At 42.1% G+C, this 13,403-nt stretch overlaps 1 protein-coding gene across 1 annotated transcript in view; it reads left to right on the forward strand.

Moving 5' to 3' along the window:
* The window catches only part of LOC121576965 (protein O-mannosyl-transferase TMTC2-like), a 211,002-nt gene that overhangs the window by 135,720 nt on the left and 61,879 nt on the right, over positions 1 to 13,403 (forward strand). The window contains exons 3-5 of the mRNA XM_041890594.1: positions 7,157 to 8,003; positions 12,611 to 12,725; positions 13,287 to 13,372. Coding sequence (XP_041746528.1) covers positions 7,157 to 8,003; positions 12,611 to 12,725; positions 13,287 to 13,372 — 1,048 coding nt within the window. The remainder of the gene's footprint in view (positions 1 to 7,156; positions 8,004 to 12,610; positions 12,726 to 13,286; positions 13,373 to 13,403) is intronic.

Raw genomic sequence — 13,403 nt, forward strand, 5'->3', positions numbered from 1 at the left:
AGCTCCTTCAGGATTATCTTTGGTCTCTTTGTTGCCTCTCTGATTAATGCCCTCCTTGCCTGGTCCGTGAGTTTTGGTGGGCGGCCCTCTCTTGGCAGGTTTGTTGTGGTGCCATATTCTTTCCATTTTTTAATAATGGATTTAATGGTGCTCCGTTGGATGTTCAAAGTTTCTGATATTTTTTTATAACCCAACCCTGATCTGTACTTCTCCTCAACTTTGTCCTTGACCTGTTTGGAGAGCTCCTTGGTCTTCATGGTGCCGCTTGCTTGGTGGTGCCCCTTGCTTAGTGGTGTTGCAGACACTGGGGCCTTTCAGAACAGTTCTATATATACTAAGATCATGTGACAGATCATGTGACACTTAGATTGCACACAGGTGGACTTTATTTAACTAATTATGTGACTTCTGAAGGTAATTGGTTGCATCAGATCTTATTTAGGGGCTTCATAGCAAAGGGGGTGAATACATATGTACGCACAACTTTTCAGTTATTTATTTTTTAGAATTTTTTGAAATACGTTATTTTTTTCATTTCACGCCAAGGTGAATGAATACTTTTGCAAGGCACTGTAGAAATAGCGCACATGGAAAAGATCTACCGCTTCTTAGACTTGCTTTCAATGAGAATGACAGATCTATATCTCACATTTATATGTGAATTTGGTCATGTCGCCCAAAAGGTTACATATTGCAGCTTTAATGCTTTATTTCGGGAAGCATAGCCATTGCTGTCACGCCCTGGCTCTGGGGACTCTTATATGTTGAGCCAGGGTGTGGATTTTCTATGTGTGATTTTCTATGTTGTGTTCTAGTTCGTGTTTTATATGTTGGCCAGGGTGGTTCCCAATCAGAGGCAGCTTATTCTCGTTGTCTCTGATTGGGAACCATACTTAGGCAGCCTGTTGGCACTAGTTATTTGTGGGATCTTGTTCCGTAAGGTTTGTTTTGGTGTGTATTTAATCTCAGGGTCTCTATTTCCCCCTAGCATATGAAGACTTGTCATAATCAACATTATATTCCAAGAAGCATTGTCAATAAATATAGCTCCATCATACCGTAGGCCTATCTCAAAGCAATGACTAAGAAAGCTTTCTGAATAGCTGGAGATAGGAAGATTGAGTCTCAGGCTGCCTCTGTCTTTCTCTTCAGTCATGCTGTTTCTCTCCACCTCTGTAGCCTGCCGCTTAAATATTGAATTGGATGGGTACACAGTTATACGACTGGGCCATTTTGACATGAGGCCTACTTCATGGGGGCCTAGACAGCCCACAAAACCATACCAGGGGTAAAGGGAAGAGACTCAATGCTGGAATCAATTCAGAATTGATCTGTCAATTAGTCCTGCATCTAATGATCTGATGATAATTTCATAGTTACTCTGACACCACACCAGTTCATAGTTGTAAGTAGCAATTGTAATGGATTGTACAGCATAGCAGAATCTCTCATTTCAATGTGTCACGCCTGCTCCCGCTCCCCCTCCCTGGCGCTCAAGGGCGCCAGGCTGCCCATCATTACACACGCCTGTTACCATCATTACGCTCATCAGCGCTCATTGGACTCACCTTGACTCCTTCACTTTGTTGATTGTCCCTTCTATATCTGTCTGTTCCCCAGTTTGATCCCCGTGTCTGTATTGATGTTGTTTCGTTTCCCCTGTCCAGACGCTGTCCATGTTTTGTTCCATGTCTTTTATTTATTAAATCATCACCCTGTTCTTGCTTCCCGTCTCCCAGCGTCTGTCAAACCGAGATCGTTACACAATGTTTGTTCGAAGCAAACCTTTGATCAATGAACTAAAACAGATGTCAAATGAACAAGCAGTCATGAATCATTTTGATGTCTTGAACATGTAGATTTACAACATATTTATTTTACATATTTAACTGATTTACAGACTGGATGTTCCATTGCCGATTTTATGTCTGTAAGTTACTAGATACAGGAATTAAATCAAGTGGCTATACTATTATTGTATAAAGCTATATCCCATCCACGTACCAATCGGGTTATGGTTTCCTTAAATAGCATCCCTATGATTTCTAATATGGGATGAATGAATCACTATATTTCTATCTCTTTCAGTGAGTAGCATGACTTGTGGGTTTGTGTGAACAATTCATTAACAGTACAAGTCTCTCTATTGGACTGTGATAGTAGCTGAGCTGAATGCCTGTCTGTGTTCACAACTGTCACTATCTGTACTGTACATCACTGCTAATCATAAGCGGCAGATGAGAGGAGAGTCTGCCCCTTTAGTCCCATTTCCCCTGAGGACACACCTCTCCTCACTGAATCAATCTGGGGAAAGGAAAAATCAATAATACAGCCCCGGCACAGCTGCGATATGCAGTAGGTTCATTCCACCAATTGGGTGCCTTTTGAGTAGTGTAACTTGGTCATAAAAAACTTTGGATTTCACTTAATTTTAACATTCTGTAATAAAGAGCACATGTTCATTTTCATAAAAAACTAATTTTCCTTTAAATAAAAAAAATACTATTACACTGAACAAAACGTAATATGCAACAAATTCAAAGATTTTACTGAGTTAAGTTTGTATAAGGAAATCAGTCAATTGAAATCGATGGATTTCACATGACTGGGAATACAGATATGCAACTGTTAGTCACAGATACCTTAAAAAAGAAAGTAGGGGTGTGGATCAGAAAACCAGTCAGTATCTGGTGTGACCACCATTTGACTCATGCAGCTCGACACATCTCCTTCACATAGAGTTGATCAAGCTGTTGATTGTGGCCTGTAAAATGTTGTCCCACTCCTCCTCAATGGATGTGCGAAGTTGCTGGAAATTGGCGGGAACTGGAACACACTGTCAACTGGAACAAGCTAAACATCCTGAATGGGTGACATGTCTGGTGAGTATGCAGTCCATGGAAAAACTGGGACATTTTCAGTTTCCAGGAATTGTGTACAGATCCTTGCGACATGGGGCCGTGCATTATCATGCTGAAATATGAGGTGATGGCGGCGGATGAATGTCACGACAATGGGCCTCAGGATCTCATCACAGTAACTCATTCAAATTGCCATCGATAAAATGCATTGGTGTTTGTTGTCTATAGCTTATGCCTGCCCATACCAAAACCCCACCGCTACCATGGGGCACTCTGTTCACAACGTTGACATCAGCAAACCGCTCGCCCACACGACGCTATACACGCTGTCTGCCATCTAGGGCTGACCCCAATTAGTCGACTGATCGATTGTTTGGTCAATAGGCTGTTGGTCGAGCAGTAGCATATATATACACTACCAGTCAAAAGTTTGGACACACCTACTCATTTAAGGGTTTTTCTTTCTTTTTACTATTTTCTACATTGTAGAATAATAGTGAAGACATCAAAACTATGAAATGGGATAGAGGATTGTGTAGTTTCAGTGGATAAAGTTGTTTGTGTCAACTGTAGGGGTGCACATGTTGCTGGGGATCGGAAGTGTCCGGAGTGAGTGAGGCAGGTTGAGGTGGCTAGAGTCAGAGTAGTGAAGAAGGTGTCGTATGCTGAGGCAGTGAAGAAAGTAGAGGAGGGTGGATCAAGGGTGAGGGATTCTGAGAGGATCCCTGTGAATAGTAGATCTGTGTCAGCACAGAGTGATAGGCCAATGAGTGATATATGCTTCAGTAAGGTTGGCTTCTTACCGTTCATATAAATGGTTATCAACTGTACTACAGAAATGGAACGTAAATCACAGAAAATACACTACCGGTCAAAGGTTTTAGAATACCTACTCCAGGGTTTTTCTTTATTTGTACTATGTTCTACATTGTAGAATAACAGTGAAGACATAAAAACTATGAAATAACACATATGGAATCATGTAGTAACCAAAAAAGTGTTCAACAAATCAAAATATATGTTATATTTGAGATTCTTCAAAGTAGCTACCCTTTGCCTTTATGACAGCTTTGCACACTCTTGGCATTAACTCAACCAACTTCATGAGGTAGTCACCTGGAATGCATTTCAATTAACAGGTGTGCCTTGTTAAAAGTTAATTTGTGGAATTTCTTTCCTTCTTAATGCATTTGAGCCAATCAGTTGTGTTGTGACAAGGTAGGGGTGGTATACAGAAGATATCACTATTTGGTAAAAGACCAAGTCCATATTATGGCAAGAACAGCTCAAATAAGCAAAGAGAAATGACAGTCCAACATTACTTTAAGACATGAAGGTCAGTCAATATGGAACATTTCAAGAACTTTTAAAGTTTCTTCAAGTGCAGTCGCGAAAACCATCAAGCGCTATGATGAAACTGGTTCTCAGGAAAGGAAGACCCAGAGTTACCTCTGCTGCAGAGGATAAGTTCATTAGAGTTACCAGCCTCAGATTGCAGCCCAAATAAATGCTTCACAGAGTTCAAGTAACAGACACATCTCAACATCAACTGTTCAGAGGAGACTGCGTGAATCAGGCCTTCATGGTTGAATTGCTGCAAAGAAACCACTACTAAAGGACACCAATAAGAAGAAGAGACTTGCTTGGGACAAGAAACACGAGCAATGGATATTAGACTGGTTGAAATCTGTCCTTTGGTTCCAACTGCCTTGTCTTTGTGAGACGCAGAGTAGGGGAACGGATGATCTCCGCATGTGTGGTTGAAGGAGGAGGTGTGATGGTGTGGGGGTGCTTTGCTTATGACACTGTCTGTGATTTATTTAGAATTCACGGCACACTTAACCAGCATGGCTACCACAGCATTCTGCAGCGATACGCCATCCCATCTGGTTTGCGCTTAGTGGGACTATAATTTGTTTTTCAACAGGACAATGACCCAACACACCTCCAGGCTGTGTAAGGACGATTTGACCAAGAAGGAGAGTGATGGAGTGCTGCATCAGATGACCTGGCCTCCACAATCACCCGACCTCAACCCAATTGAGATGGTTTGGGATGAGTTGGACCGCAGAGTGAAGGAAAAGCAGCCAACAAGTGCTCAGCATATGTGGGAACTCCTTCAACACTGTTGGAAAAGCATTCCAGGTGAAGCTGGTTGAGAGAATGCCAAGAGTGTGCAAAGCTGTCATGAAGGCAAAGGGTGACTACTTTGAAGAATCTAAAATCAAAAATATATTTTGATCTGTTTAACACTTTTTTGGTTACTACATGATTCCATATGTGGTATTTCATAGTTTTGATGTCCTCACTATTATTCTACAATGTAGAAAATAGTAAAAATAAAGAAAAACCCTTGATTGAGTAGGTGTATGTGTGTGTGTATATATATATGCAGTATACTGTATGTTCGACTTGCCCACTTTTCCAGCACATAACACCTGAAAATTGCCAAAAAGAGTAGAACCAGCTCACCTGCTTATACACTATGGTTTGACTATTAGATGTTAAATGTTTCTTTTGAAAAAAAATATTTAAAAAGGTATTGTTTCACCTCATGAAAATGAAAGTTAATTTCACCTAACAAAATTAAAAAATCTTCAGAAATGGCTTTGTCAAAGCAACAAAATAACTAGAGCGTTACAATGACTGTGGCATTCTTTGGAATTAAATGGGTTAAAATCTTCCTAGAAGGAACATGTCAAAATGCTGAATTTTGGCACTTTACTAAGTCTTTATTCATATAAAAAATCTGAAAAATTATCCATGTGGTCTATATTAAAGGGCATGGTCAATTAATATAACAGGCTTTTAAAATGCAATTTTGGTGCACAATTTCTACTTAGAATATCAAAGGGACAGAAAAGGCACCCATTTCATGGAACGACCCAGCATTCGATCATAGATGCTACATGTAATCCGTTTGGCATGCTAAGATGGAAGAGGGCACAAATGGACTTAAAGGGATTTCAGCTGTACACTAACCATGGCTTTCTATTTAAATGGTAAAGAGGGGTTGTGTGTGCATACCAAAGGAATACTGTACAGCACATGGGGATTAAAAGCCAATACTCTATTGTGTGTATGTATGTGAGGGAGGCCTATTATCTTGAGATCGCTAAGGAATGATTAGAATTAAAGACAATTGCATAGCTCCAGGGCTTTGTCTGTGTAATGTCACTTTGTGATAGGCAGTCTGATCTGATCCTTTTCATTCTATCTCTGTGGGGAAATTAGTCAATTACAATACATCTAAATTGGTAAGATATTATATGTTATGTATGATAGCCTCATGATTGTGTGCTGTGCCAGAATGAGATCATCCTCTCATGACCACAGAGCACTGCTGCAGGGCACAAATGGATGTTTCCCTGCATGTATTAGCTGGCGTTATTGTGGAAGGGAAGCCATAAAGATTTTTTTAAGCAAGAGTGTTCTTTCCAAAATAAACACAGTAAGAAAGGCCAGTTGATCCTACAGCAGGAACTGTTCTATTGGGAACAATATAGGCCAGCTTTTTTATCTGCACTCCCACCAAAGTGTAAAAGATTCAAACACTTTATAAATACTTCACAATCATTTCCATGCAGTAGTTTCAGAAAGGGTTTAATATCAAGCCTGCAATATGATGGTTAAGACCGTCTATGGGCCCGTATTCTGGCGTTTATTTTGACATGTCCGCAAAGGCCAGGTCTGTGAGGAGAAAGACAACACGGAATAAGTGAATGCTATGATGTAAGACCACATTTGCTCAGCAACAGTCAATGAATCCAGTGTAGCCGTGATAAAGTCACAGGGCAGTTTTTCCCCTTTCTTTTTCTCTGTTGGTTTATAAGCCCAAGCAACTGTTAACTGATATATTCCTGTTCATGGGTATTTCAAAACCCACATCACAGCCAAAACATAACAATTAAATCCATTGCAGTTGACTTTCCTTGCAACACATTCTAAAGCTGCAGTCTAACACTTGGCTGAGCAAATTGTGCATGAACAAAGCTTTTGTTCCAGATAACGTTACATAACACACTCTTGTGTTTTTCCTTTTCTGTTTACAAACCGTTATACGTTCTTGTGTTGTTTTTCTAGTTAGTACATTCAACCTTATGCTCAATTTACCGACATGGCCTGGATCAAAATCAAATGCCTAGAGTCCAAGAGTCAGAAAAATCACCAACCAACCAGAAAACTACTTTGGCTCTAGCTTCTCATAATATTTTTTCTTGCTGTTGCTGCTAGCTTTCCAGTCGATTGCCATTCCTCCTAGTTTCAGCTCTGTTGTTGTTTTTTCTCTCTTCCAGAGGAGGAACGTCCACCTGCTGTTGAGTGTGTTGGTGTTGGCTGCCTGGGGGGCTGTTCTGCTGGCCTGCCGCCTTTACTGGATGGGTAACAAACCACCCAACTTCTCCAACTCAGACAACCCAGCTGGGGACTCCCCGTCCCTTCTCACCCGAGTGCTCACCTTCCTCTACCTGCCTGCCGTCAACATGTGGCTCCTCCTCTGCCCGGACACGCTGAGCTTCGATTGGTCCATGGACGCCCTGCCTCTGATCAGAGGCATTGTCGATTGGAGGAACCTTCATACCGTGGCCTTCTATGTGGGACTGCTCCTCCTGGCTTGGTTTGGGCTTTGCACCCGCCAGGTCAAGGGCAAGGAGACCAATGGAAAAGCCCATCATGTAACAAACGGGAACGGGAGGTCCAACACCAATGGACACAGCTATCACCACCCTGAAGTCCCCGACCAAACAAACTCTGAAACAGAGCCTCACCCTGCTGGTGCACAAAACGGTACCAAAAAGCATTACGTCACGAGGACTCGACTGCCCACCACTGAGAATGTAGTGGTGTTCTCCTTGGGCCTACTGGCCATCCCTTTCCTCCCTGCCACCAACCTGTTCTTCTACGTGGGCTTTGTGATAGCAGAGAGGGTACTGTACATCCCCAGTATGGGCTTCTGTCTGCTGCTGGCAGTGGGGCTGAGGTCCCTGTACGTGCGGCTGAGGCGGAGGTCCTCCAGGACTGTGTTGGTGTACTGTAGCGCCGCCATGGTCCTTCTGTTTGGGGTCAAAACGGTGCTGAGGAACCAGGACTGGCAGAACGAGGAGATGCTCTACAAGTCAGGAATATACGTGAATCCTGCTAAAGGTAATACACACAGACAAACATACACACACACTTTAACATTCTCACATAATATATTCACAGGTGGACTCTATATGACCTAAAGTAACATCACGTTAAGTGATAGCTACTCCCTGTTAATGTGGGAGTGAAAGAAAGGGTGAATTTTAAAATGTACTCTGAGATGTGAGCATGAGTGTTCAGAGCTGCCTGTTAAATTGTTTCCAGTATATCATGGCTAAAGGACCTTTCAACACAAAGCCTCCATTGTAAACCTACTAAATCCCCCACTATGGCAGACTAGAGTCTCTCTCCTTCTTACTTTTGGAGGACATCTTCACTGACATCCCTGCTTGATTGGCAATGAGGGGAAACAACAATACTAGAATGTTCAAACATTCAAATGTAGGGTCACGATCATCCAAAGAGTACTGAATAGCTAGTAGTGTTACTCCTGAGATAGTGAGCCCGGGCTAGGGACAGAGGTAACGGCAGGACATGTTGTGTTAGCTAATTTCCCTGTCATATTCTGCGGCAGAGCTGATACATGACAGCTGTTTATCCTGGCAACGCAACTCAGAGCAGCAGCTACGTTTCTTCCCTGGCTCACTGTCCTCATCCGATGTGTGATGAGACGCAATGGGTCGAGTCTGAAATAGTGACACACTCCGTTAAGCATTGAGAATAAGTTCTGTGAGAAAACACAGTAAAAGAGACGGAACAAATTCACATGGCAAGGTTTCTGTTGTAGTATATTCCCTTTAAAAGGTCTTATTGTATTTACAGTCACATTTTAAAGTTATTGACTTCTTTCTTCCTCTGCTCGGATTTCCTATTATTGTTTTTGAGACTTTTGGGATATCTCTCTCAGACGCCTTAACTAATAAATAAATGCATAGCTCAAAGGAGCCTTTGGCATAACTGAGCACTTGATACATTTTTATGAAATGTAACCCGGGCAACCTGAATGACTCACTATTTGTCTTTCCCATCAGGAGAGCAAGAAGAAACAGTGTCTAAGGGGCAGATTGTTCACTGTAATTCCTGTTCACAGTTCTCTTACTGTGTGCCCTGGCCTTCAGCGGTATACAGACCGAGTTAAATAGTGCATAAGTGCATACATAAGCCCATATGTATACATGATGGATCCCAACTGTCCATACTTAGCTACAGTATTGATTTAGTTGTCAAACAAAAATATTGAAGAGAAACACTATTCAGTCGATTTGGTTGTCAAGCCACATTATATATACAAATGTATGTGGACACCCCTTCAAATTAGTGGATTTGGCTATTTCAGCCACACCCGTTGCTGATAGGTATATAAAATCGAGCACATAGCCATACAGTCTCCATAGACAAACATTGCCAGTACAATGGTCTTACTGAAGAGCTCAGTGACTGTCAAAGTGCCACAGTCATAGGATGCCGCCTTTCCAACAAGTCTGTTGTTCAAATGTTCTGCCCTGCTAGAGCTGCCCTGGTCAACTGTAAGTGTTGTTATTGTGAAGTGGAAACGTCTAGGAGCAACAACAGCTCAGCCGCGAGGTGGTAGACCACACAAGCTCACAGAACGGGACCGCCGAGTTCTGAAGCACGTAGCACATAAAAATAATCTGTCCTTGGTTGCAACACTCACTACCGAGTTTCAAACTGCCTCTGGAAGCAACGTCAGCACAAGAACTGTTCGTCGGGAGCTTCATGAAATGGGTTTCCATGACCGAGCAGCCGCACACAAGCCTAAGATCACCATGCGCAATGCCAAGCATCTGCTGGAGTGGTGTAAAGCTCGTCAACATTGGACTCTGGAGCAGTGGAAATGCGTTCTCTGGAGTGATGAATCACTCTTCACTATCTGGCAGTCCGACAGACGAATCTGGGTTTGCGGATGCCAGTAGAACGCTACCTGCCCCAATGCATAGTGCCAACTATAAAGTTTGGTGGAGGAGGAATAATGGTCTGGGACTGTTTTTCATGGTTAGGGCTTGGCCCCTTAGTTCCAGTGAAGGGAAATCTTAACGCTACAGCATACATTCTAGACAATTCTGTGCTTCCAACTTTGTGGCAACAGTTTGGGGAAAGCCCTTTCCTGTTTCAGCATGACAATGCCCCCATGCACAAAGCGAGGTCCATACAGAAATGGTTTGTCGAGATCGGTGTGGAAGAACTTGACTGGCCTGCACCTCAACCCCATCGAACACCTTTGGGATGAATTGGATGCCGACTGTGAGCCAGGCCTAATCACCCAACATCAGTGCCCGACCTCACTAATGCTCTTGTGGCTGAATGGAAGCAAGTCCCCTCACCAATGTTCCAACATCTAGTGGAAAGCCTTCCCTGAAGAGTGGAGGCTGTTATAACAGCAAAGGGGGGACCAACTCCATATTCATGTCCATGATTTTCGAATGAGATGTTCGATGAGCAGGTGTCCACATACTTTTGGTCATGTAGTGTATGTGCATTTTCTTCTATATATGAGGTAAAGCAGTACTCAATATAAATGTATTTTTCATAGGAAAATACAAATACCACTTGACAACAGAAAATTAGCTACCATACCTACTCCATTCACACCGCTGAGATTGATTGCACCATTTTCCTGTCTACCAGATTAATTCCTTAAATTTTCACTCTATATTAATATACTATAGAGCAGTCGTAGGGAGCTGTTGTTTTATTCATTTTCTATTAGGAAATAATTGGCCTCTTTGACACACTGACTCCGTGGGGCATCTTTCTTTCCTTAGTCTCTGGGCCCAGTAGCTCAGTACCAGCTGTAGATATGCCCTCTGTCCCAGCCTGCACAATGCCCTCTGATGAGTGTAAAAACCAGCCTGGTCCCTGATCAGTTTGTGCTGTCTTGCAATCCCTTATGGTCATTGTTTGACGTGACATTTGACGTGACGTGGCAAGACAATAAATACAGATCAGGGACCAGGCTTTATTTATATAGCACATTTCAGACATGAATGCAACGCAATGCGCTTCACAGGAAAAAACTAATAAAAAACTATGAAATATTTACTACACAACAAACAACATAAGAGCATATAAACCAAAGAATAACAATAAAAACTGAAAGACTAAAAAAGCACCCTAAGGAAAAGCAAAGCTATAAAGGTGTGCTTTAAGATCTCTTTTAAATATGTCCACAGTTTCGGCCCCCTCAGGTTCTCTGGCAGGCTATTCCAGAGGCACCAGGGCATAGTAACTAAAGGCTGCCTATCCATGCCTCTTGGTCCTAGGCTTTGGGATAGTTAAAAGGCCAGTGCCAGAGGTCAGTACCCGTGCTTGGTCAGTACCCGTGCTGCAGCATTCTGAATGTTTTGCAGTTGACCAATGGCTTTCTTGGGTAGACCAGACAGGAGAGCATTACAGTGGTCAAGCCTGCTTGTAATAAAAGCATGGATGAGTCTCTCTGTATCAGCCTGAGAGAGAAACGGCCACACCTTGGCAATGTTCCTCAGGTGGTAAAAAGCTATTTTGGTCACATTCTTAATGTGTGATTCGAAATTGAGTTCAGAATCTAAAATGACACCTAGGTTTTTTAGCTGGTGTTTTATCTTTATTAAAATGTGCAGCCAGATTCTTTCTCTGTGCTTTGGCTCCAATAATAAGTACCTCGGTCTTGTCTTGATTTAGCTGGAGGAAGTTGTGAGCCATCCAAGTATTTAAATCACTAAAACAGTCTAATAATTTATCTGTGGAGCTAAAATTCTCTGGTGACACAGAAATGTAAAGTTGTGTATCGTCTGCGTAGCAGTGAAAACCACTGCTGTGCTTTCTGATAATGCTGCCAAGGGGTAACATATATAAACTGAACAGTACTGGACCCAAAATTGAACCTTGTGGAACACCACAAGTGATATCTATTTTCTCTGAGTTATGTTCACCAACTTGACCGGTTAAAGAAATATTGAAACCAATTTAGAACTGGACTGGAGAGGCCAATCCACCTCTCCAGTCTGTCCAGAAGGACATCATGGTCAACAGTGTCGATTGCAGCACTTAAATCCAAGAGTACAAGGACAGAGAGCTGTTTGGCATCTGTGTTGGCTCTAAGATCATTTATCACTTTAACTAAGGTTGTCTCTGTGCAGTGCTGGGACTGAAAGCCAGATTTGAATGTTTAAAAAAATACAGTTGGCACCAAAAATCTTTTTGCTGTTTGAAAACCAATTTCTTCAGAATTTTCCTTAAGGTTGGATATTGGCCAAAAATGTCTAAGAGCTGAAGAATCTAGATTACCTTTATTTAGAAGACGTTTCACCATAGAAGTTTTCAGGACAGTGAGGAAAGTGCCTGTGAACAGGGAGTGATTAACAATAGCTTGAACCTCTTCAGATATGCAATAGGGCGGCAGGTAGCTTAGTGGTTAAGAGCGTTGTGCCAGTAACCGAAAGTTCTCTGGTTCTAATCCCCGAGCCGACTAGGTGAAAAATCTGTCGATGTGCCCTTGAGCAAGGCACTTAACCCTAATTGCTCCTGTAAGTCGCTCTGGATAAGAGTGTCTGCTAAATGACTAATTATTATTATATTATTATAAAAACCCAAGACAGAGATAGTGTGTTCGAAAGAGGCTGGCAGCCATGTTGATTGACCCTGTTAACCTTATTTCCTCCCTCTATCAGCATGGGGCAATCTTGGGAACGTCCTAAAGAACCAGGGCAAGATGGTGGAGGCGGAGCAGGCATACAGGAACGCCCTCTACTACCGCAGGAACATGGCAGACATGCTGTATAACCTGTGAGTGTCTATATCAAATCAAATCAAATGTATTTATAAAGCCCTTTTTACATCACCATAGACTCTGTATGCATACATGAGCATCACTGTCTCCCCTTACACACACACACAAACACGGCTGTCTATTGATCAGTGGTCTTCACAGAGAGGAAATTGTGTTTTGTATTCCTGCTGTCTCTGTGACAGTAGGTTATTAATCATGCTGTGTCAGCCTGAGGGTAGGACAACAGCCAGCACAGAGCCAATACTCAACACTAGCCCCAAGGGCTTTAGGTGTTACTCAACATAACCTTAGGTTATTTTCCATGTTTAGATTGTTTAGAACAGAACTAGAGATTTGGTACAGTAGCATTTTATTTTACAGTACTGTTTCCAATTATATTTATATAGTATTTACTAGGAAACTGTATTACCTAGTTGTCTTATGTTATTCAGTCTTATTACATTTACATTTACATTTTAGTCATTTATCAGACACATTGGACTTTAATAGTCACCTCTATTGAGATTTGTAGTCGTGAGAGTCCCTAACTTTCTCTGTTACTTCTTTCTCTGTAATAGCGGTTTGCTGCTACAAGAAAACAACAAGTTCTCTGAGTCGCTCCACTACTATAAGCTGGCCATTGGGAGCAGGCCAACTCTGGCTTGTAAGTACAGCTCCTCTTTTTGTTGACAATT

This window comes from Coregonus clupeaformis, chromosome 11 (assembly GCF_020615455.1).
Source record: "Coregonus clupeaformis isolate EN_2021a chromosome 11, ASM2061545v1, whole genome shotgun sequence".
In the NCBI taxonomy this organism is placed as follows: Eukaryota; Metazoa; Chordata; class Actinopteri; order Salmoniformes; family Salmonidae; genus Coregonus; species Coregonus clupeaformis.